This window comes from Balearica regulorum, chromosome 9 (genome assembly GCF_011004875.1).
Source record: "Balearica regulorum gibbericeps isolate bBalReg1 chromosome 9, bBalReg1.pri, whole genome shotgun sequence".
In the NCBI taxonomy this organism is placed as follows: domain Eukaryota; kingdom Metazoa; phylum Chordata; class Aves; order Gruiformes; family Gruidae; genus Balearica; species Balearica regulorum.
In genome coordinates this window covers 66003-91704 of record NC_046192.1, presented here as the reverse complement: position 1 = coordinate 91704, position 25702 = coordinate 66003, and the positions used below count along the sequence as shown (strand labels likewise).

Sequence of the window (25702 nt, the reverse complement as noted above, 5' to 3'; positions counted from 1 at the left end):
CCACCCAGCCAGGATGCAAGCACTGATGAGTTATTCTATAGGCCATTAGGAGAAATTTCTGGATTGGTAGCCATTGTCCTTATGGGAGATTTCAACTTCCTGGACATCAACTGGCAATATCATACTGCTGTGATGAGCAGGTCTGGGAAATTCCTGAAGATTATAGGAAATAGCTCCTTGTCACAGGTATGCAGGGAACCAAGTAGGAAAGAGGCCCTACTAGACGTGCTGTTTGTGAATAGAGAAGGACTTGTGGGGACTGTGATGGTAGGTGGCTGTCTTGGCCACAGTGATCAGGAAATTATTGAGTTTAAAACTGTCAATGTAATGAGAAATAGTGTCTACCCTGGGCTTCAGGAGAGCAAAGTTTAAGCTATTCAGTAGAGTACCCTGGGATTCTGCCGTTGAGGGATCAGGAGTTCATGAGTGCTGGTCAGTCTTTAAGAAGCACCTTTTAGAAGTGCAGGAGCAGGCAATTCCACTGTGTCATAAGTCAGGCAAGCAGGGCAGACCACCAGCTTGGCTGAGCAGGGAACTCCTTGTGGAGCTGCAGAGGAAAAAGGAATTGTACAATCTCTGGAAGCAAGGTCAGGCTTTGCAGGAAGATGAAAGTCTGGTCTTTTAAATCCTTGCTTTCTCTCTTCGTTGTCGTTTTTTGTTCGGTTGGGTTTTTTTCCTTTGAATCAGTTTAAGACTTGCGTTACAGCTAAGCCAATTTCTCATCTACTGTGCCAGTCACCACAGTAAGCTTTTCTGAACATCACACTATTAGCCCAGTGGAGTTACTCTAAAGTCACATTTGCAGTCATTGGAATTTCTCCTTAATTGGACAAGGCAAATCTTTTCTTGTGATTTCTCTTGCTCGCTTTACCAAAAAAAAAGGGGGTGACAGCATAGCTCTGCTCTGGAAAGATTAGCAGCTATAGCTAAACACTGAGAAAAGCTATTGGATGGTGTGTGCTTTTTTTCAAAATAAAGAGCATGCACAAGTTCAAAAAAATTTTATAGACGTAATAGGAAGATGAGTAAGAAGATAAATTAAGGTGGAATTTCTCTCTGTCTTTTACGCTTGTTGTGCCTCTTCTCTTTGCCTCGTGGATACAGCAGCACTGATGAATTACTCCAGGGAGACTTGGACCTTAAAGAAAACACAACACACGCAAAAAATGATGTTAATTTAAAACAGTCACTCTCCCCAGTCTTCTTCCTCCCAAATTTGGTGTGTGGGGTGTTTTTTCCTCTCCACATGCTCTGCAGCTACATGCACTGCAAATCATTTTTGTTGCGGTGAGATGCAAAAAGAGCAAGTCTTAATAGCTACAGGGTACTATCAAACATCAAAAAAACATGATTTAGCCCGACGACAGTACAGCTCAATTTTAAAATGCCAGTTTAGTCCATTTAACTTCACTACTTATTTGGCAAGTCATCCAGGATGCAAAATACTTGTACGGCAATCCTACATAGGGGGCTATTTAATCACCATTTCTAGCCAGATGTCCTAGCAACATTTGGCACACACCTCTAGCTCGAACCAAGGATAGTGACCACATTTCAAGAAAAGTCACATCTAGTAATATGACTCAATGCCGTTACTCTAGGGAAGATACTGACAGCATTACTAACAGACTCCTGCCCAGGTGATTTTTGGGGATAGACAACATCAGCTACCCTGCGTTTTTTCTTCACAACTTCTTCGTTTATTATTTTTTAAAGAACCATTCCACGTTATTCCACATATGTTTGTCAGTATCATCCCTCCTCTCAAACTCCTTCATCAATTTAAGATTTCCTTACAAACAAGTCTGATCTTTTAATTCCTAAGAAATATTGAACGATGACAAGAAAATACTAGTGAAAGCCTCCAGTCTGCAGTCCAGGTTAAAATCTATCCGTTTATCCACATGAGAGAGACAAAAGAGGAAATGAAGACAATTTGTCTTGCATGTCTCCTCTGAAGAGCTTTGAAGTAATGGTTCAAATCAGAGTAGGGAGATGCAGAAAATCCAGCAACTACAACGCTTCAGTTTCTGGCCTCCTCACAGCTCTCAGGAGGTGAAGGATGTCATTACAGAGAAGCTTTAGTAAAAGACACATCTGCTCCTTAACAACTGCTGCAACATTATAACTGTTGGGCAACTGTAATCTCTGCCGTATTTGAGCGAGTAACCTACAGATGGAACTCCTGCCGCTGCTAATCCCCTGAATCATCCAATCCATCTAACGATAGAGAGATGATTTTTCTGGACAATCCGCTTCTCCATTATGGACATGTAAAGTAGTTACCTGGAAAACGAATGCCTACGCTCCTTTTGAATCTCATTCTATTCCATCAATTCCTTAGCAAAATCATTTGTAACCTCATCAAGTTTGGACTTGTAACTGTTAAAATAACTTTGACATTTACTACAATTTTAGTTTTACCTTTATTACAAAAAGACATCAAGAAACAAAACATGGCCAGTATGAGAAAAGGTATACTGCGTGCAAATGCCAAAGGTCCTATTTAAGCAAAACCAGTTTAGAATTCCTACAAGTTTTAGGGAAAGTTTTAGAATTTACGTTTGTCTTGGTTTAGTTTTGGATGTTTGTCATCTGCAGTGAGAAAGCATATTGGAAAAAAACAAACTGTCATTTTTGCTTATGTCAGATGCACTTTGGTGTAACTGCAGGCTGATATGCTACCGAGATACAGCAATGAAAACCAACGCAACGTCATTGAGCCAAATACTTACTGCTCTTTAAGTCTCCGTCGTTCTCTGTAAAACCCCTCTCTAGACAAAGGAGGTGTGTGTGTCGTTTGGGTGGCATTTGAATGAGCTGTTGGTACCCAAGCTGATGACATGTTTGCAGGAGCTGGGGGATATCCTGGAAAGGGGACAGCGTACCCAGCAGACGGAGGCTGACCAGATGGAAACTGAGGAGTAAACGGTGGTGGTGGTACCCCGGTGGAAGAGAAGTGCCTGGGGAGGTGGATGATACAAGGGACGTGGAGGCACAGGCACAAAGACGGGTGTTGATGCTGGCAGTGTTGGGGCCTGAGTCCTTTGGGTACCTTCACTGTGCAGGCGTCCTTGGTTTGAACCTCTAAAGAAACCCCAAGGCATGTGTCACTGTTACACTCTGCCCTGATTTTAACGAGGAACCCGAATGAAGCGGGAGCATGGTGACGAGCACTTCTTGTTCTCAACTTACGCATTTCTCTCCCTACTTTCTCTTCATTTGAGACGACATTTGTTCCTTGGTCCTCATACTTGCCTTCCCCATCCTCACCCCCAACAGTTCCCTCACTCTTCTCTCCTATACTCAGTTTTGCAACTGTGGATGGAGGCTGCCCACACTTAAAAGAGACTCCCATCTCCCATGTGCCCAGTGCCCACCGCTCCTCTGCCACTCCTGGATGCACGTGATACTTCACACTTCTGGTCTTCAAAGCACTGCACAGATATCAACTCATCTTCTCTCAAACTTCTTTTAACTTCCACATACGCTTCCTACGTTGTTGCCGCATGACGATGTATTTGGCCTGTTCTTGTCCCTGAACTGTTATTTTCTTGCTTACTGAACTGGAGATTTTAGAGACTCTGTGGGATGGATCCTGGTCTTTGTTTCAATTTACCTTTAAGATTTTATAAACCCAATGCACCCTTACAATCTACCTATAAAAAACCGAAGGACTAACTTGACACGGCAGTAATAGATAAAAGAGAGTCCTCTCTCTCCAACTGAGAGAAAGCAGCTTGGCTGTGTGAGATGACTGAATTGAAGAAATTCAAAATGGTGATACAATAACAGCATTGACTTTTCCAATAATTTTCTCCATCAGTATCAACTAAGTTGTTAAAGAGAGAATGTCGGAGGCTGATTTCTATTGGGAGATCAATTTCTTCAGCCCTGTTCAGCCAGTAATCAAAAGAGTGGCTTTCCATCTAATCCTTTAAGGATATTTAATTTTTCTATGCAACGATGATCTCCTCAAAAAGTGTTCATTTTCCAGAGTTCTCTTTTCAATCACGTACTGGAGTTTTAGTTTAAATAATCTTACTGCAGGCACAGATCCCCCTTGTTAAAGCCAATTCAAATTAAGCCATTTAGAAAGTAATTACCACTTGTATTCTTCACAACTATCTGTGCATACTTATGTCACTATAAATCAGCTGTTGTGCGAGTTAGGTGGTACGACCTCCTTTCACAGGTTACAAGTAGGAGTATATTGAATTTCTGTAGAATACTTACCGTTCCCAGCCTGGTCTGCCACCTGCTGAGCGAACTGCACTGGCTGTCATTGGGTGACCTTTTGGAGTGGGGAGAGGAAAACCAAAAAAAATCCCATTCAGTTTATCTGAAGATAATTCTTTAAAGTAATTCTAAAGTTCTAGTTACTTACCAGTTGAGGGTATTGATTGTCCTTGAGGGCCCGCAAGACTTGGCAATGCTGGTTGTCTTTGTGCAGGAACCTGACAGCCGTTGTAAATAAATGCAAACAGTTGGAAAATGAGCTCTGCTAAACCACAAGAATCACAGCATACGTTGAAATGAAATTTACCTTCTCTTCCAACAAAGTGCTGATTGACAGAGAGGAAGATGTGGATTGTCCAGCGGCAGTCGCCAGAGCAGCAGGAGGTGTAACAGTCATCATCTGCTGGTGCTGCTGAATCTGCCGACGGAGCCTTTTTGTGTAGCCAGTTCCATTTTTGAAGTTGTTTACAGCCTGGAGGCAGAAAAGAATTTGCGAAAAGGTAATATGAAACTTCAGTAGATACATGAACTAAGGCCTCCACAGAGTAAAATTACTTGTGTATTTCTGTACAGATGTATCAACGCATCACTTCAAACACTGATGTTAATGATTGGTACCTCAGAGTGTCTGTATTCAAAGTACTTCAGTGTTAACACGAAATTTGAAAGTGAGCAATCATGGTAAACAAAAGTGTCATCTGAATTTACCAGGTTGCCTCTAAAGAGTTGTCAGCTTCTGTAACAACAGATAATGCATTTGAAAAGTAAATGTAGCCTTATTCAATTTAGCCTTGCTTAAGGCTAAATAAATAATAAAAAAAAAATATTTATTAATAAAAAGTATTAAAATAAAAGTAAAATTTACATTCACGTCCAACAAACTGCTGATTGACAGAGAGGAAGATGTGGATTGTTCGGTGGCAGTCACCAGAGCAGCAGGAGGTGTAACAGTCATCATCATTTCTTTATTTATTAATATTTAATTTTTATTAATTAATATTTTCTTCCCTTTCAGCTTCTTACAAAGAGACTTTTCTTACAAACAGTTTAGATAAAAGTCATCGTGTTACCTTGCGGAGGGACTTGTTGGCAATTAAAGCGTCAGGAGAAACATCTGTCTGATGACATGTTGGGCATGTGTGTTCCTCCGATTCCAGTAAGGCTGTTCTAATACCTGTGAATAATTAGAATGATCAAAGTAGTTTTTAGCCAAACTAAGGAAATTTGAGGGGTTCTAATCAATTATAAAAAGACGTATGTCATGAATGGGTGAATATGGTCTTGAATTGAGAGCATGAAGCTATAGATGTTGAATAGTGTAAAAATTTTCTAGTATGCAGCAAATAACTGTACAGTTTTATTTTCACTATTGTAACATTTGAAGCTGTCGAGTAGACTGTATCTTGGTGTTTCGACTCCGTCATCTTTCCACTATCTGATACAGTGAGAAGTCACCAACCTCAAGGTTAATGAACAAAACACACATCCAAAAGCCGTTAGTAGGTTTGAGTTCTGAAGGTTTTAAGCAGCTCTCCCGTGGAGAAGAATGCGCATTAAATGCCTAAATATCTGTTTGTGGCAGACTGCAGTAAGTGACCAGAGTTGCCTATATCATTTTGTATGAGAGAAAGGGCTGCGGACAAACTAAATGCATTCAAGATCTAATACTGTAATCACCTGCACAATTATGCACTCTTCTCACATTCATTCTTCTGCATGTAAAGAGGACTTAACTAGATGCATAAAGAAGCTTTCTGCCTTTTTTTTTTTTTTCCTTTACAGGATCAGAGTCCTTTCCTATTCAGGGTGTACTTAAGTATTAAATAGAACTGACAACGAAGAAATTTTGTGATCTCCTATTTCTGCTTTCAGAAGATCAGATGTGATGTTTGGAATTAACCAACATGGGAGTAGCACTTACATTCATCACAATAGCTGTTTCCACAGCAGGGAATAACCGCGGCATCAGTTACTATATCTTTGCAAATGAGACATAACAATTCATCTGGAATAGGCTCATCTGAGGAGGAGGAGGGCTGCTCTGGTGAAAAGGGACGCTTTTCCCTCTTTCCTCTTGCATACGCTTCCCTGGAGGGTGGGATGGGGGGGAAGGAAGAAGAACAAAGTTAAAGATGGGCAAAGGAGAACTTTTCCAAGCTTTGTATTTTATCAAAGGAAGAGAAGAGATGGAATTCTTCTAACTCCACATTAGCCTTCTAAATCATAGGCATTTAGTTTAAACTACTTTTCTACAGGCGCGACACCTAGAAGAGGGAGGGTGGAACAATTTTCCTTCTGCAGAACTCTCCCATTCATTGGATCAACTAAGAAATTAGCTCAGACTAGAAAAGCCATTTTTTTGACAGCTAGAAATCAGGTGAAATGAGTCCCACCTCTCCTTTGCCAGAGGGTAAACGTAAAGCGCAGGCTCAGGATAAAGTTAGTCTCTGAGTAATGACATTTTGTAAATGAAAGAAGTCTATGTTACAGCTTCTACAAAGGGAGATCCATGGCTGAAAAACAGAAGTGCTACCAAGTGCATTTTAAAACAGCCACTCTTGTCAGCACACAATTGTATTTTCTTAGTTTGTAGCAACGGGAAAACTTCGGTCTGTTTCACACGTGGCATTTGACACAAGTTAGAGGGGAGGAAATCTCTGTCCAACAGCTATTTGCTAAATTTTGCAAGAAGCCTTTGCTATGTAAAACAGAAGCAAAATGAGCTTTCCAAGAGAATGACTCCACCTTAAACACTGCTGGAATCTGTTGCAGAAATACTGATTCTTAGCAGACCACGAGTTCAGCCAACTTCCCGGGGCATGAACAGTGGGACCACTCTATTTTAATATCAGAAAGTATCACAGATTTTAAGGCTAAGATACAATGACGATGCTTCCTTCCCCGTAACTACGGATGCCAGCCAACTTGGTTCTGTTGCCACTCAGACCTTTACGCATGGTTTCTCTTGTTCAGTGCTTGGTCAGTCCAATTCATTCCATACTTACGCATTAATAATTGGTATTGCATATTTTCCAGTGTTTGTCAGCATTGCGCCCTTTGTATTGGGATCTTTCACCTCCATCATGAAACTCCTTGGAAGTCCTGTGCTCTTTTTAAGTCTGGGAACAGGCTCAAAATGTTTGTCCTGTGAAGAGAAAGTAAATGCAGAGATCTCTCATCTTAGGACCCCCACTCAAAATGACATTTCAATGGTTATTTTAAGTAGCGTAAGCCTTTAATCCTCTCCTTGTACCTAGCGTAAGGGTTGCTCGACTGAAATACTTATTTTCCTAAACGACTATAGCCAGGATGTTCAAAAGGCTTGAGCAGTGTTTTGAACTCAATCAACATTCTTTGGCTTGCCTTCAGGTTCCTTAATGGTGAAATATCTCTGAGCTCACCACCCACTCAGGGAAGAGGCACAAACCCGCTCCTCCTCCAAAGCGCAGTTCAGGTGAGAGCTTAATTCAGGGCTCTCAATCAGTCACCGGGGAAACTTACAGTCACCATCGAGATACCAAGGCTGAGTTCTTACCTCCTGCATATACATTCAGGGACTAACCTTAAGTGGCAGCAATACTAAACCCGAGACTTGTGCAATTAAAACACAGAAATATTCGACAGATAGGGTCAACAGAAACATCTTGGTTTTATACAAAATACTAAAAACTGTGAACTGTCATTAAAAAGAGTTAAAACCAGAAAAATTTCCAGTAATAGGGAAATATCTAAAAATATGCGTATCTTTCTTCCCAGAGAAAGATCTAGGAATCTCTTTAATCTCTGTGACCTAAAACAAAGGAAATTTTACATTGATAATTCCAGGTTTCCCTTGCATTTTGAAGGGCTTTGCAACATTGCCATATAACCTCTGTATATCACCCCAAGAGAAACAAAAAAGAGAAACTATGAGTATTCGTGCATTTGTTACGTAACTGCCAAGGTAAAAAAACTCAAAACTCAGTAAGGCCAGAAGTCCCCCACAATCTTACCCCATTCGTTGGGCAGTCCTTTATGTAGTGGCCAGGTTTCCCACAACGAAAGCAAATATATGATGGTGGAGGTGGACCCAAGGGTTTCTTCATGTAACTGAAAGGTTTGGGGAGGGAAAAAAAAAGGTATATATGTGTCTCTCTTGTTGAAACAAACATCTCTGCATATTTTCGGTAATCTTCAAGGAACAGACTTGACATTATCAGAACTTACTTGATTGGATCATACTCCTGGCAAGACTGTACCATCATAGCTTTTATTTTATCTTCTTCGGAAGCGTTGGCTTCAGCCAGATCCGCAGTCTGCGTAACAGGTAATGATTTGACACACACATTAGGAACACATTGAACGCCATCCTTACGCCATGACAGGGTGTTTACGTGCCTGTCAACCTACTTGAAAATAGCGTTCCTGAGCCCTCAAACCTTTTAGACTCGGCTGTACCTTACATAAAGACTTGTGTAACCAATCCAATTTTGTCCCACGTGGACTGAAGCTATCTGGAGAAAACATTGTACCATCTAGTATTTTTAAGCTGATTTTTAAGCTCCAGACTATTTGAATAAGAAGATACCCACTGTACATTTAATTGAGAAAGAGGTATGCAAGTATCATTATTTACATTTTACAGCACTAAAAGGACATACAACTTAAGAGTCAGGGCAGTTGGGTTTGCTTGCTGAAATTCAGCTTCAAAGACAGAAGCATTAAAAGGAATCCAACTTCTCTCAATCCCTCAGCAAGATAAAAGATTCTTTTCAGTAGGAATTTGACCATCATGTGCTGCAGGGAGTCCAAACTGCATGTTCCCCCCACACTCACTTCTTCATATCAAGTGATTTAACTGCAGCTGACAGTTGACTGTTCTTTTTAACATACAATTTGTAATATAAGCCTTCTGCAGAACTCTATCTTGAAATTATTGAAGTCAGCTGATTTTTTTTTTAATAGTATTTGCTCAAAAGTTTTTATTACACACGATTCCAGATACAAGCAGGGTCTAAGGGAGTGACTGTAAATGATGTGGACCTTCAAGCACCTCTCATTCAGATCAGCCGCTTGTGTTTGGTTTTATATGCATTCATTCACAAAAGCATCCAACTAGTTTCTACAGTTGATTAAATGGTTCTTTCATACGCACAGTTTTTTCTCAACAGTAACATAATCCAGTCTGACATCTATGAAATCACTTCCGTTAACATTTACAGAAGACTTTACAGATAATTGACTAATTTGTTTAAATCCCAGCATTTTACAAAACACATCCTCAAACCACAAAACATTGCTAGGAATAGAACAAAATTCAAATATGGCATTTAATACATAGGAATGATAAACCAGAAAACTTTTTACAACACATTGCCTCCATGATAGCCAGTCTGCACTAAAGAGGTTAGAGTAGCAGTTTTGAGCTGCTTTATGTCATGTTCCTGTATTTTTCTGAAATGCTTAAATTTTCTCGAAAGCTTAGATGTGTAGACCACTTGGACAGTTTTTCCCATTTTAGAGTAAAACTTCACATGACTTTACAGAACCAAGCACACGTGTAGGGACAGCACTAATGGAGACCAATTTCTTTTGGTGGCTACCTTCCAATCTAATTTCCGCCCCCCCCCCCCCCCCAGATGTACACAATTTAATTTCTGCAGTGAGAGGGGTGAGAAGTTACCAGTGGGAAGAGATTTCTCTTCCTTGGAAATGAGCTCCAGCCTTTATTTTGAGAAGAACGAGCTAGCTCCTCTGTGTGAGGCCCTGCCTTCTCTAATTTGTGTAACTTTAAAGACTAGAAATTTAATTGGCTAGCGCCACGCCTTCACACAAAGTGCAATCACTAGTGCTTTCTCAGAGAAAGTTACACATTGTTGAGGAAAGAAGGCAGGCAGTTCCACAGGAAAACAGGGCATTGCCACACTTTCAGAAGGTCACGACTGCTAATACGCCACACGTGCACATTGGTATATTCCTACAAGCAATTAGGTACGTTTACACAACTTACACAGTCTGCGTTCAAACAAATCAGATTGTGTTATTCACTGTACATACACTACAGTTTGTGAAATTGTGAAGCATTCAAAGAACGGACCTATAACTACAATGACTAGCAATTCAGAAATAGCCATGCAATTGTCCATGTGACAGAAAGGCTTCTCTTTTGGCCGTTGCAAATCCCCCTGAAACATCCCTAACTTACAGCCAATTAAATTCTTCTGTGAAAATTGTGTTAGTTTCCATGCAAAATTAACAAAACCTAGGGAAAATGGTAAACAGCTCCTGACGTGCCTCTTCTTTGTGTCTTGAAGGTGAGTAATTTGCAACATCATGTTGGGCCTGATAAGGTGCTCCCCTTCTATCTTGCCACACGGGGAACTACTTGTTACAGAATAGGATCAAAGTATACAGACATTTTAAAGTCAAAATAAATACTTTAAATTACTAAAAATGATATTAAAATTTTGTTCACATGACAACAGCTATCCAGCTAGAGATCACAGCCTAAGATTTAAAAATATGAAGCAAATACTTTTTTATAGTATTTGACAAGAATTTATATATACCTTAATAAGCTGGGCCAGAGAAGTAGATGCAGAAGACTCATCAACCTGTTCACAAAAAATTAAGGACATATTCAAGTTCTACACTCAAAACACAGCAATAGTTAACCTCTCCTGTAGTCTGAAAGTTTGCACTATATCCTCTGAGTGTCACTGAAAGAGGTATTTCCAACCTACGGTGATTTGTATTTGCTCGAAACAGAGTCCAAACCTATGACAGCTTCAGAGTGCCTCTGTGGTTAACGAAAAGACACTGTAATACCCAGACCCGCTGGAGATCGACAAGGCTCTAACCTTGTGCCACAACTTGTACTCTGGCTTTCAGACATTTTCATTCACAGACAAACTATTAACTGCTTCATCAGATAAAGTGGAGAGATCAAATGCAGAACTTGAGAATACCACTTTGTGTGGCAACAATGTTTATATTCATGGCAATCTATCAAACACATTTATAGACCCAGAGGGGCCCAAACAATTTCACTTCAATTATACAGTTTTAGGAACAAATGCCCAAGTAGTTAAGGACATGGAAAAGAATCATTTGGCTGCACAGAACTGCCCTCAAAATGTATGGGATATGTTGGGTGTGGTATTTGCTTGACCCCCCCCATTTTTTGCCAGTTAGGAAAAAAACATTTAAAAACAAAAGCTAAAAGTGATACAATGTGAAAATGGCAAAAGGTACACTCCAAACAATGTTTGTGGCAAGAAACAAAAAGCACACACAAGCTATACAAACATACATATGACTAGGTGTAGGCAGACCGATATGGAACAGGGCACCACGTTCAGTTGTGCAAACCTTGAACCTACAGGATCTCAGAATGATCCTACAATATCTGTGCCACACAAAGTCATTCAGGAAATAATCTAACATATTCAATATGCATCACTAGGCACCAATGCCAATATTCACATGGGAACCATGCAAAAGATGGCGTTACTCAGTTTTTACCGTGCTGAATCAAATACACTCTATTTACAACATATACTATGTTTGACTGGAAAATATATTAAGTTAATGTTTGGAAAACTAATACAAGGCTACATGGTTTAGAATTAAGTGCAGTGTGTAGAAAAAAGTGTGAAATTGTGGTTCTACATACTGCTTTTGATGTTCCGCTCCCTGGCTCAGTTCGGCTTCTAGAAGGAGAAATAAAGGTGATCAGAACTTCAAGTAAAGCACTCGTAGCCAACATAAAGCAGTGAAAACAGATTATAAAACCTGAACATCAACACATTATGTTCTGAGAGTCTACTGAATGTGGAAATTTAGTCATGTACATAAACTCTTCCCTCTTGGTACCTTCAGTGCAACTAAAAAAACCCCTTCAAAATCCCATGTCTACTTTGTCACCAGTTACTCTAAGACTTACGGATATAGACCACAACAGTGAAAGTGGAAGTCCTCAGATATTTTGTCTCTGCTACGTATCAAAAATATGAAGTCAGTACTACAGTTTTGTGGTCTTAAATAATCAACCATCAAAATACAAAGGTAACTTTAGCCCATCTGTTTTTCCCTAGTATCACAAATAGCTACCAGATAGAGTACTCTAGTTCCTAAGAAAGAACAGGGATAGTCTAGACACTTTGAAGTGCAAGTTTACTTAAGTGAAAAAAATCAGTCATCTGACAAAGAAATAACAACACTGTCAGCAACACAGTCTTTAGAAGAGCGCTGCTTTGTGGAAGCCCGAGCACTGTGTTCAGACGTCTACCATACTTAGCCATTAAAGTGCCAAAATACTACATGTGTTACATATGCTGTATTGATTAAAAACAGTAGTAGAAATGTCACCTGAAAGGAGATCCTAAGATTTTGGGTGATTTATGAGCCCTGTGACCGGGGCGGGGGGCAAAAAAAATTCTTAATTACCAGAATTTGCTTTTAAGGTAATCTTGAAAATGCTACAATGTTCTAGGAAATACTGATTACATTTGAAAACTTGCTGAGATTCCACATACTCATTGATCTGTACCTGCATGCTGCTCATCATGGATCAGACATGCAACCATTGATATCGTTACAAGCAATTCATGCATCATCCAAAGCGTCCCGTGAGCGGAGGCAATTCAAAGGCTGCTGTGGAACTGATCTACAAAGAGAAAGGCTCATGCTTCCTGCCACTGCTAGAACACCACCGAGGCTCGCAATTACAGCCACGGACCTCCTGAAGATGAGGATGTAGAAGGAACCACTTTAGATTACCACATAATGGTTTCTTCATCCCTTTACCCGAAGAACATACTACAAGGCAATTAACGCGTTTTTGAAGGCCTCTCCACCATTACAGCATGCATTCATCATTCCCAAACATTAACTTCTCTACCAGTTGTTTCTGCAATTTTTCCAGCTGAAGGAACAGAGACCTAATCCGCCTGGCTAATTTTCAATGAACAGCAGTGCCATCCATTTTCGTTACACACACAGGTATCCATTTGATCTTTGATGCTAGCAGCATCGATCCCATCATTTCAGGGCAGCACTGCAACACCAGGAGAGGATGCCATCCACCAGAAATGGAGGATGCATTGACAAGGTATGTTTAAGCATACATATTTAAATTAACCCCCAAACACGGCCATGTTTATAAGCACAATGCTGTGGTGTCCAGAATTACTAGGCAGTGCCTGAAAGCACTTCAACAACTACTGCAGTAATATGCCCAACGTTTACACGCAGAGCCACATAAATTCAGGGGATTTTGATTTTGCTTGCAAATGCTTCATGGGTACTAGGACGCTGCTGCACTCTTTGTCCCAGACACACTGTAACTCATCAATCTACTTTACTTTTTGACAACCAGCGTTACAAATACGTGGCAAACCCACAAGCTAATAAAATCGACTAATTGTGGGGGAGAGGTGTAACTTTCAGAAGGCTGGAAAACACGACCACTCAAACGATGCTAATGTAGCTGATATAGAACTGGGCTCTATGAATACATAAGTGGCAGTAATATTCCTGTAGTCAGGAGTGTATTTGAATAGCTGTAATTTTAATCAATACCCCTGTTTCTCTGTCCTCCGGAAATCTTGGGAATACAGAATTAAACGTGGAGCACGGATATCAGCTCAGGGTAAAAACAGACGTAGAAAGATAACTACTAACATTTGGTAACATGCTAAACTGCTTACTGAGTTTCAAGTTTGGAAAGGATTAAGTAGTATTGTATGAACTATTCCCTCATCACGCTCACACAAAAAGCAATACACTTTAGGATGTTGTTCTTCTCCTCTTGCCTGAAGTGGACACGGCCTTTAGGAAACTAAAAGGAAACTTGTTTGCGTGGTTCGCCAGCTGGCCACCCTTGGTCCTCCCTGTACGGCTAGTAGGCAAAACCCCCAGATTTGGGGCATAAGAACACCTGCCATATTCCCCTTCCCCTCCCCGCCCCGCCCTTAACAAGAAAGATACAATCTGAATGCCTCTGTAAACTAGTATCTTTTTAACAGTTAACTCACTGAAACCCCTAACAAAGAAGCCAATGCTTTATGGATACTTACAGAACATGTCTTTTGCTGGTACCTTTAACTCCTCCAGCAGGGATTCTTCTCACAATCACCGATGAGTTCTTAGGAATCAGGGCATTCTCATCTGTGTATTCTGAAAACAACATAAACACAGAAAAAACACAGCAGTCGGTTTGTAAGAATGTATGCTAATATGTAATTACATAGCACTTCAGACGTTATATGTAACATCACGCTTTTACCGTCTCAACCCACTAGCAGTACATTTGAAGAATGTTTGATAATCAAACAGAAGCAGCAAACTCTTTTCCACTTTCTTAATGCTGTTTGAATGCCAACAGCAAAATAGTCTGAAAGGGCTCTAAAGGAGAGTCTGCCCGAGGTTCTCTCCTGCTCGAGCTTAAGTTGCTTTTACTTCTGTTAGGCTACAAAACTAATGGATCCCTGGAGAGAAACAAACCACAGCAAGTCTCACCTGCATCAACCAGATTCTCAAGTCTGACTAGCTTGCCCTGCAACAAAACAGGCACCGGGCTGCAGCGTGAAAACTCTGCACCATTGCTTTCATAGCGGCTCACTAAAAACGAGTCACCTCTGCTGCTCGTGCTCAAGACTGACAGAACACGGAAGAGACCCTGCCATCTCTGCCGATTTCTTGGAGCTTAATCCATCAGCAACCACACTTCTCAGCTCCTCAGTGCTTTACATTGAAATGGCAACAGAACTGGCAGTGCTAGAATTTGGATCACAGAAATTTTGGGGCAGCAGCATCCCCGTCACCAGCTGCTGTCCCCAGCCGTAGGCGGGAGGAGAGGTAGCAGCCCCGGGACAGAGGGAAGCATGCCGGCAATGACCGGTGGCGGCATGGCCGGGGCGGTGAAGGTCACACCGGGCACCTCCAATGCCATGGGCAGCTGGAGAGGAAACCTCTCTGTTGGGGGAAGAGAAGAGGGGTGGTGGGGAGAGAGCCGGGGCAGAGGGGGTTGGGGTGCTTTGGGGTTGTTTTTGTCCTCCCCCTCTCCGCCCCAGGGAGCACAAATGCTGCTTCCAACTGTGGTGGAACCGGTGCCGGTAGCGGTACCGTGCGGCCATGATGGGAGCCATCACCAAAAGACCGAGGAGAGAAGCTGGAATGCAAAGTATAGCATTCCAAGAGGAATTCTTGCGTTTGTGCCCATGAGGTGTCCCGTTCAAACTGGGGCATCCCAAATGCCATTTTAGACATAGTTCTTACACCTTTCAGGCACTGATTTGACCAATCGCTGCTTAACACGCACATGCACACACACGCACAGACAGAGACACATGCCCACAGAGACAGAGGCTGCTGTTTTGCAAAGCAACTCTAATTCTGTGGTGTCGTCACCCACCCGCTTCTTTCTCGATGCAGACGTCCCTGGAGTCAGTCTTGCTGCAGCTCCCTATCCCTGACGCCAGAGAAGGGGAGGGTTCACCAAGGTGTCGAAGGGGCTGGGATGCTGGCGTGATCTGGTAGTCCTGGGGTACCCTTTCTTCTTCAGGGTGGGGGGCTGTCCTTCTCCTTGCAAGGACCTGGGGCCCTTCATTCATGCTGACTGAACCGTGTCTGTGCAGTCTGCATTGTCAACTAGATAGATCTTATACAAGTTCTTTCAGTTTTATACTATAAAGACAAATTGGTACAAGAGTTAGGGAATGCGTTTTTCCTACCAGTGCCTCCTTTCCTTTTAACTGTCAAGGGCACACGATACTACTCTTCTTTTAGTCTGAAGTCGAGTGCATACGGTAATACACAATGTAAACACAACCGTATATTTACAAACGAAAACAAGAGAGTGAATACAATAACCCAAATCCTTTCAGTTCACAGTCCTCTACGTAAGTCTGTGGGCCAAGAGGTTAGCCATCCAAATAGACTGATGGGAGATCCCTGCCTTTCTTCACGTAATATTTGGAAATGAGTCTTTATCTTGTTTCTCTCGGTTTCATTTTTCTGGTCTTGATTTACATAAAACCCCCCACAGTGGTTACTCAATAATGCACATATTCTGTCCTGTACTTCTACAAGGTCGTCTAGGGCTAATCGATTCTATATTACCACTTGTTATAATAATTTGATTTCTTCCTGTAGAGCTGTCATACTCTCTGTGCTTTCATTAATGGATTTTTCTAATTCTCTTGAGACATTTGAACTCGCTCTTTCTGGTTTTGCAACCCCTAGCCGCAGGATAGAGGCTGTTACAGACAGGTGGAACTCGGTGCCACAGTCTGTCAGAGGACTGTAACACTTTTTCCAGAGATATCAGTAGCTGGGAGCTACAGAGGCAGAAGAGATACTGGCTGTAACCTGTGTGCACGGATGAAGGCATTTCGAATACACTTTTCAGCTCAGGCTGAGGGTCAGTCCTTGAATGTCCTTTCTTCACCTCTCCACTATTGCCCTGGTAGTTGTGCAAATAGGGTAGCGAATCAAAAAAATTCTCTCAATAGCCAATGGGACTATGAAGCAGGTATTCTTTATTGCAGCGCTGGGAGTCGCACCGGGATATTTCCACAAACATGCGTCTCGATGAGAAACAAATTGTACGTGATTTATATTACAAAAGAGTTACATATTCATTAGGTTTCTGATAGATCCAATACATACTCATTATTATTCCAGGAACTCATGAATATATGCTAATGTCCTGATACGCCTGCGCAGTTTCTTTCTCGGGTGGTCGTCAGGGGTCGTCCTCCTCAAATCTTCCTCTTTCTCCTCTTCTTCAGTGTACACAGCTGGGCGACCTCTTCTTCATAATCTCCGTTTTGCCAGCTCAGCAACCTTGTTATCCATCCTGCCCAGATGGTCCCAGGCTTGTTGGCATATTGGGCCCCCTTTATCAGGATGCCTCAAACTTTGTGTCTTTTTTCTAGTTCATACCCAAGGACTGTTCCCTAATTTACGGCTTCTCTTATCCTGTTTCTACAGTCCAACTATTTTACTAACTGTTTTCTTTCATACTGGAGCATGAGACAGGCAAAGCCTGAGTTTGTGGGGCCTGACTCAAGGGTTGCCAAGTTATATATTCTGTTTTAAAATTGTTCCACACTAATTAGTTTCCAGCCGTGGATGCGCTGACCCCGTGCAACATTTCAGGCACAGGAAAACTGTCAAATTGTGGTTTCCACTGCAGGAAACAGCAGTCTAAAAGTGCATGTTGGTACTGGTTGGGAAGGCACAGAACCAGGCCTGGTAACCAAAAGCGTCCAGAAGTTACGGGCAGAAGGAGGCCTGGAAACAGGCGAGGATCAAGGTCATTTCTTTTTCACAGAGGAAAAAGGTCTTTCCTGGAAGTGAGCTGAGCCACTCGGAAGCGTGCCGTAAACTCTTGGTTGCACTGGGTGGGAGGCTGCGTGTTTCCCGTGTCCCGCCTTAGCTTCAGCACTGACGTACTGAGTTCCTGCGGTGTTTGGTGGTGTGTTGGATCCATTTCAGGGTGGCTTAGTTTAGAGCTGACCTCCTGGGAGCTGCAGTCATTGCAAGAGCTTCTTGCATTTGAGCCCTCCGTTTTCACTCTAGTGTTATCTCGAGGCAGTCGGCACGGTTCCGATGAGCTTGATGGACCCAGCAGGGCTGGTGCAAGAGCCACAGGACGTCACCAAAAATGCATACCAAAAATCAGAGGCGGCGGCTCAGAAGACCAAAGCAGACCTGTGTGCAGAAGTACCGCTGCCTTCTCCCCAGTGTGTGCGCTCCACTCTCACTCTCTGTGTTCCGGGAGCTTACAGTGGGCAGAGGGATGTGCAGGAGCCATCCCTGTTTCCCTTCTCTGAGAGGTGAGGGGGCCCGGGAGCATGGAGGAGAGTGTGAGGAGACGTGTTTTGGATACCGTCAGGCCCGCGGATGAAGAACGCTGCCTGGTCGAGCAGACGTCCCGGCAGCCAGTGGAAGGGCTTCCCAGACGCTTGCCTGTCTCACCCTCCATCTCCCCGGCCTCCGTCCTGAGGGGGGCAAAGGAAGCACTGAGCTGTCGCTGGTCTTTGCCAAGAACCCGGGTGGCGGCACGTAGCTGTGCTGCTCCAGCTGCAGCTGTCGGTTGTCTGGACGAGTGCAGCTCGAGCTGGAGCATGCTGCCGTCTCCTCTGGCTCCCGAGGAGAGGCTCTGCGGGGCTGTCCTGTGCCCCTGGAGGCAGTCACTGTGGTGTGGTAGAGATAGCTGACCTGGACTCAGGCTCTGTCCTTGCCAGGGACCTTGGGTGCCTTCCCCTGGAAGGCTTGGCACATTCCTGAAGTGCTGCGCGCAGGAAAGGCGGCCTTTGGCGCTTTGACTTGTAGGCACAAGCCAAAGCAGGAGAGAAGGGCCTGTTTGTGGAGCAAGACTTTCCAGGGCTGCTCTGCCCGGTCCTCTCCCAGACAGGTTTTGTGGTACTTGCTGCGGCGTCCCCTGGGCAGTGGCTCCCTCTCCCACCAGTCCCCACCGCCCTGTAGCACCCTCTCCCACCAGTTCCCACACCAATCACTATTCCTCCCTCTTCCCCTAGTTCCCTGGGCACTGTGTCCCTCCCTCTTACCCACATCTCACAGCCGTATCCCTGTGTCTATCCCTTTCCCACCCCCGTATCCTGCCCTCTCCGCCAGGTTCTGGGCAATACCCATCCCACCCTCTCCCCCTGCTTCCCACATGCCACGTCCCTCCCTCTCGCCAAGTCCACAGGACCTCGGCTGCCTCTCCCCCACGTCACAGGGCCAGCCATAGCCCTCCCTCTCCTCCCGTTCCAACACTGACCTTCCTCCCCCTCTACCAGGTCTGGAGCCAGAGCCCACCCTCTGCCTGAGTTCCCACAGCCATATCCTTCGGTCTCCCCCAGTTCCCAGGGCCGTATCCCTCCCACTCCCCCCAGTTCTGCAGCAATGACCAAAGCAGTGTGTAGAAACCAGGCGTGGCCCCCGGCTCTCTCTGCATCCCTGGTGGTTTTATTTCACAGGGACCCCGGGGGGCCCAGCCGCCCCACTCAGGGGCGGACCCAGGGGAGATGGTGCGCGTGGTCCCCTGAGCCCGGCTCTTCCTCCCGGACCCTCCGCAGCCACAATGGATCTTGGTGCGTCTCTGGCGGGGAGCGGAGCTGGCTGCGCCCGTCGCTGTCCCACTGCAAGGACAGGCTCCGGACACACTGGTGGGGCACGGGGGGGGGCTGCGCTCCCCACGCTCAGCGGAGAGGCTGCGGTGCCGGGGGCCTCCGGGATGCCGCTGCTGCCTCTGCCGCCCCTGCCTCTGCCGCCCCTGCTGCCACGGCCACGGCCCCACGTAGGGATGGTAGCGGCCGCTGTGGGGACTGCGGGCCACCCCGGCACGGTCATCGCCCACCCTCAGGTGGTGGATGGCCACGATGGGCTGCTGGCAGAGCGGGCAGGTGGCAGCGAGGGTGGTGGCAGCCCAGCGCTGGATGCAGGCGTGGCAGAAGGCATGCCAGCACGGGTCCACACCAGCAGGGTCTTCGAGGGGACTCAAGCAGATGGGGCAGGTGTCCCCCCGCCGGGAGCTCCTGGCGGCTCCCAGCACCGCCGGCTCGTGCCTGGACGCCTCCAGTGCTGCTGCTCTCGGCAGCTCCTCGGCCGCTGGCAGGTCATGACATCTGGCGTGCCACTGGCAGGACTCGACGGCTCGGGTGCTGCCCGCAGGACTCGACGTCTCGGGTGCCACTGGCAGTACGCCACGCTGGCGTGTATGGGTGCCCACCGCAAGTGACGTCATGGGGTGACTGTGACTCTCTGGTGCCATCACAGAGCTCTCAGGGGCGCACCCGGGGAGGGGCCCAGAAGCTCCTCGCCCAGCCTCAGGCACAGACCTTGTGATGCAAAGCCCGTCCGGCAGCGTGCTTCATGCCTCCGCCTTTGCTCAGGCCCCTTTTGGGTGGTGCCTGGTGGTGGTGCTGGTTGGTGAGGTTGGCAGGGACCTCTGGAGGTCATCTGGAGGCCATCTGGTCCAAGCCCTTGCTGAAGGAGGGCCACCCTGAGCCGGACGGAGCCTGGGCACCACTGAGAAGAGCCAGGCTCCATCTCCTTTGCTCCCTCCCTTCAGATACTTCTCTCTCTGGAGACGATCCCCCGAGCCTTCTCTGCTCCAGGACAGAGCTGCTTTCCAGCCAGGCACCCTCAGCGTGTCCCGGGGCCTGGGGCCGTTCCTCCCCCGGGCCAGGATTTGACACGTCCCTTGGCTGAAGCTCAGGAGGTTCCCGTCAGCCCCTTTCTCCAGCCTGTTGAGGTCCCTCTGGGTGGCAGCGCCATCTCCTGCTCTCTCAGATACTCCTCCCAGTTCCACGCAGAAGCGTGACTGATTCTGCTGTTTTGGTTTCTCCATTGTAAAGATCAAATAAAAGCAGAGGAAGGAAAGCCAGGGAACGAGGGGTTGCATACCTCCCGTTTCTTTGATTTGCAAAACCTGCGTAGTGTTTGACTTCTAGCTGGTCCTGCAGAGCAGCCAGTGGGAGACTGCTGCAAGCTGGGAGCATCCCCTGGGCGCATGACCATGCCCTTGCAGAAGCACTGCTCCTGACACCACAGAGCCTGTCTTAGTTGGGAGAAGACAGTGAGAGGGATGAGGAAGAGACTTCTCCTCTCTTTTAGAAACGGTGCTTGGGGAGCGGATTTCCCCCCACAGCAGGAGAACCCACGGGGCAATACAGGAGCCCAGGAGGGAGCTAGTCAGGGAACTCCCCAGGGAAGAGAAGCAGCGTCTGGATGAGCAATGAGCCCACCAACCCAGGGCACTGGCTGCAGCCCCAGCCCCGCTGGTCCCCACTCTGGCTGTGTGTGAAGCAGGAGCTCAGAAGCCACCCGAAGAGCAATGAGTGGAAAGACATTTCTGCGTGTTTGAGGGCTCAGCTGAGGCGGGGCATTTTTCATAGCTCTCCTACAATAAAACACTCGCACATATTTAACATTTCTAACATGCTTTACTGAACTTGTGGTCATACATAAAGCAATTTACAATAAATCAATTAAATAAACAATAAGTTAAACCACTATACATTTATACATAGGACTTCAAAGGGCTCGAATAACTATCAGGTTCCAATACGAGACAACTATAAGACAACATTCCTATTCAAAGGAAAGAAGGAGCATGTTTTCAAACCAATTTATAGTGCAAATCAAATAGTGAAGAGCAAAATGATGGACTCTGCCAGAACACACAATAACTTTCTCTCATCTCTCTTCTCCCCCTTTCTCTCTGCCTCAGCCAGCTGGTGCCCAGGGACAGAGTGGACTTTAGGTTTCCACATTGAACAGAGTACAGGGCCACCAGGCCTAGCCACAAAGCCATGCTCTGTAAATGGGATTTGTTCCTTCTCTCCGAGAACTGAAATCCCACATGAGAGTTGGTACAACGGGGACTGCTACAGCCAGAAGATCTCAGGGGAGACTGCTGCTCCAGTAGCTCCTCTTTATTCCTATCGGAGCTTCATCACCATGACCTTCTGCAAAATCAAGCTCTTTCACAAAATGCTTTTCATCAACTCTGTGCTCTGCAGCAGACAAAAGGATGGCAGAGTTTGGATCACTTGAAGTTAAGGCCACTATGATACCAGAATCACTGAAGCTTCTGAGAGAACTTCCACCCAATGCCTTCAGCGAAGAAGGTGGGCTTACAGGACAGGCATCTGGAGCTCCGAAGAGGTTCTGAGCCAGCTGCTCCACATCCAGGCTGTATGGCCCCACATCAGTCTGGATGGCCTGTTCCACCATCCTGCTGCTGATTTTCTCCTCCTGGGAAGCAGCTAGTTTTTCCCCCAGAACATTTTCAAGCATCTCTTGATTCACAGAAGAACTGGAGGGAGCTGCATCACTCAACTCAGAGCTTGTGGTGGTCAGCCTCTCTTCAGATGAATCAGTCCCGATAGCTGTGTCCTCATTAAGAAGCAGCCCACTATCTGCCACTTCCTCCAGAGCCTGGTCCTCTGAGATGAGGCTGTCTGGCATCGTGGCACACAATGCTAACAGCTTCCCCTCCAAGTCACACGTGTACTCCAGGCACCGCTCATCTCTCACAGAGCTGTTCTGAGCCATCTCCCTACTCTGCAGCAAAGATTCTAGTTTATTGGTTTCATTGCTCATGTCCATGAAGTATTTCTGAATTTTTCTGTCTTTCTCAGCCAAGCTGTTTTTCATGCTTTCAATGACCTGCTTGAGTTGTTCAATTTCCTGCTCGCTTCCAAGGCGGCCAGCTCCGCCTCCACAAGATTACACTCTTCTTCAATCCAGTCTTCCTTCATCCGTCCCAGCTGAGCTTTGAGCTCTTCTATTTCTGATTCCCTGCGGCAACACACAAGTGTTGTAACAGTTCTGCTGACTGGTCAGTGAAAGACTCAACTGTGAAAGGCTCCACACGTGAGTTATGAAGCTGTGCATCCGGAAACTTAGATTCATCCCACCTAGCTTTAGGTGTCTATCTGTCTGACATGCTGGGCTGTTGAGTTGCCTGAGAGAGAGAGAGGGAAAGACCAGCAGCGCGGTGGCAATTTCTTCTCTGCAATATGTGTCGCATGCTCTGGCAGGTATCCCTTCTCTTTCTCGTACAGAAAACTGCACAGGGAGGTGCCTGAGGCTGGGCAGGGTGAGTTGTCACCCAAGTGTCTAATATTTTCCCTTCTAGGAAAGAACCGGGAAATCCACATGAGAACTGATGGCATGAAAGCACATGATGGAGCCTGCCTTGGAGTGAAAACCAACTCGAGAGGGCTTTGACTAAAAGTAACCTTGAATTTTACAGTGCTGAAACAACAGTGCTTTTACACGGGATGGAGCACCCCGCTGACTGTCGAGCCCCCAACAGGCGGAGTCACACCTGTGCTGAGGAGCAAGATGACCTGCTAGGCAACCCAGGCAGCTGACACCACATTACAGCGCAGAGAAGGTAAGCCAGTGCGCTGAACACCAGGATGCTGAAGTAAAGACTGGCCTCATCACCGGGCTGCTGTCACTTCCTTTGCATGAGCCCGAGTTGCTGCTGCTGCTGGCTGAAGCAGCCCCGTAATTCTGACGGGTGGCAGCAGGAAGCAGCTGGTTTTTGCACAGCGGTGACAAAGGGTCCTTTTCACAGGAAGCAGGTGGGCTGGCTCTGGACTTGTTGGATCAGGATCCATTATTGCCACCATAAGGGCCATGGCTGGAGGGGAACCAAAACAGATAAAGGCGTATTTTTTCCTTTCCCACCCTTTATTAAGAAAGATGCCCATGCGTGGAGGTTTGCTGTAAGACTGCCTTCGTGCTCCTCAGCAAGCAGCCTGAGGGATCACAGCGTGCAGTGAACGTAGGTTTTCTTTGAGCCACTGTTCTTTTCTGCCTTTGGCATACTGGGTGCTTCAGCTGCCGTTGTCACCTATTCATTTGCTTAGATACAGTTGGAACCCCGCTGTCAACAGTCAGGAATGGTATTAAAATAGACAAAAGCACAACCTCCTCTTCCTTCCTGCCTTCCAGTTTCCCTCATACCTGTCTACCTTTCCTTTCCCACTCTTTATTAAATGATCTGTCACCTCTGTGCTTGAAAGCAATTGGCATCTGCGCTGCCTGACGGCTGCCAAAGGGCTGGGGCGCTCTGAGGACAGCTTCTCGAGGCGCGTTCCTTGCTCGCTCACTTGGTTTGCCTTCCTGCACTACTGCGCTGCTACCTTCATCCTCTCATGGAAGTTGTTCTTCTAAACTGTAATGAAAGGGCTGGGTTAAAAAACATACAGAAAAAGGCAAATCCAGCCAGCAAAAGAGAAGCCTTGAACATCAACATTTAAATACCGCAGAATTATGAAGCAAAATCTCTTCTCAAAATTTGTCTGACTTGCTTTCCTCCCGTCTCTGAAAATGGAACAGTTCATAAGGAAGAGATGGTTGGGTGGCTGCTGCAAACCTTCACCACACCGCTGCGGTTTGGGTGATTTCAGAACTATTTTACAATGAAGCGCAGGACTGTGGTTTGTGACAACATGGCAATGTTTCATAGCGAGTTAAGTCAAAGAGTGAAAAGAGAACATATTGCAAAGGAGACATCTCGTTCCACTTGGTAGAGTGCAGCATCAACTCTTGTGTGAGGCAGAATTTGCACAGACTGTCCGTAACACAGCAATGCATGCGAAGGAGCATTATTACAGAGGACTTCTGTCCAATTAACTCGCTCAGTATGCTCCAATATAAAGTTAGTGTTTAAATGCACAATAATATATGACTCGATACGTATAACCTTACTGCAAGTAAGGTGATTTTAGGGCTTCATATAATACTCAGTATTGGTTTTTTCGCCCACGCAGTACCTTCACTTGTTAGACTTAACCTAGACAGCGCTTAAGTAATGTTAACTTTTCTAACAGTCTCACCACACAGACAGGAAATTGCTCATTAAGCATCATTCTGCAGATCTCTCTACACTGGGGCACACTGTGACCTCAGAGGTGTCTGGGTGACTGAAGCATACGGGTATCCTGCTGCTGGTCCCAGTCTGCCTGCCAGCTCTTCCACAAAGGGCAGGAAACCAGTCCTGCCAACGTGAACTCCTTCCACCTACTCCAGAAAATTTAACCAGCGGGGATTGCGTGGGCAGAGCACATTGTGCTGCTTTTTTTTCCTATCTTGTATTACAGTTCTCATCAGTGTAAAAGTGCTGCCCGAGAGCACAGTGTTACCCAAACTGTTTGAAAACTCACAATACTGATATTGTATGTCTTAGCTGCAAGGCCTTACGGAGTGGTCTGTCTCTGCATTAGCAAGGCTTGCACCACTCAGGAAACATTGCTTTGCTTACTTGCAAGAAAAAGGAGATCTCTTGCTTCCAGCAGCAGACATATGGACTTCAGGTGCTGAAATAGTGGCCATGCTGCTTCGAGAGCTAAAATCAGCTTTGCTCCCTGGAAAGGAAAAGGGGCCAGTAAAAACATGATGGAAATTACAACTCAAAATAACAGTTTTCAAATTTACAATGAATCACAAACATCCTTCCTGTGTCTGTCCTGTCTGAATTTTAGGCGTTGCATGAATTTTCAAACATCCCTGAGGACAAGTGCTGGGTTTGTTCCAGATTTTCAACAGTTCTTCAGAACTGGCACTTCAACAAGAGCAGAAGAAACATTGGGACATAAAACCCTGACGCTACAGAAGCCGTTTTAGGACCTGGCTGGGAACGTTTGTTGTGACAACCTGTTTGCTTTCTCACAGCCATCAATACGTGAAGGAGGCTGCTCACGTGGCTCCTTCAGGAGCACAGTGATTAGGAGCACACAGTTGTAACTGTAGATTTCGCTTGCTTTAAACCATAGGAAAACATGACGCGCCGGGAGGAAAGCTGCTTCTCTTTTGGTTTCTGAGATGATGGACACTTATGGGACTATATCTACAAACGTGCACAGGCTAACAGGGTCTATGTACATGTGTATACGTACAGACATAGGCAGGTTGTCGTGGGACACGCAAGCATAGCAAGGCAGTTGCA

At 45.4% G+C, this 25702-nt stretch overlaps 1 protein-coding gene and 1 pseudogene across 1 annotated transcript; both read right to left on the bottom strand.

Annotated features, from left to right (window-relative positions):
• Positions 1-1038: 1038 nt before the first annotated feature.
• On the bottom strand, positions 1039-15833 carry LOC142602977 (E3 ubiquitin-protein ligase RBBP6-like). The gene is made up of 13 exons (XM_075761821.1): positions 15635-15833; positions 14298-14397; positions 11894-11930; positions 10788-10832; positions 8446-8534; positions 8232-8328; positions 7245-7384; positions 6161-6327; positions 5310-5413; positions 4547-4711; positions 4388-4457; positions 4237-4294; positions 1039-1138 (listed from the first exon to the last, which is right to left on the bottom strand). The coding sequence occupies exons 1-13, from the start codon at positions 15831-15833 to the stop codon at positions 1039-1041; spliced, it is 1371 nt and encodes a 456-aa protein (XP_075617936.1).
• Positions 15834-21534: 5701 nt separating this feature from the next.
• Positions 21535-22653, bottom strand: LOC142602978 (syntabulin-like; annotated as a pseudogene).
• Between the last annotated feature and the right edge of the window lie 3049 nt (positions 22654-25702).

Bases quoted from the DNA above. Each gene is read 5' to 3' on its own strand.
- LOC142602977 (XM_075761821.1), bottom strand. From the start codon at position 15,833: ATGAATGAAGGGCCCCAGGTCCTTGCAAGGAGAAGGACAGCCCCCCAC. The intron at 8,329-8,445 runs GTAAGTTCTGAT...CAAACCTTTCAG, and splicing joins CAGGAGTATGATCCAATCAA to TTACATGAAGAAACCCTTGG. The intron at 4,712-5,309 runs GTAACACGATGA...TTCTGCCTCCAG, and splicing joins CCAACAAGTCCCTCCGCAAG to GCTGTAAACAACTTCAAAAA.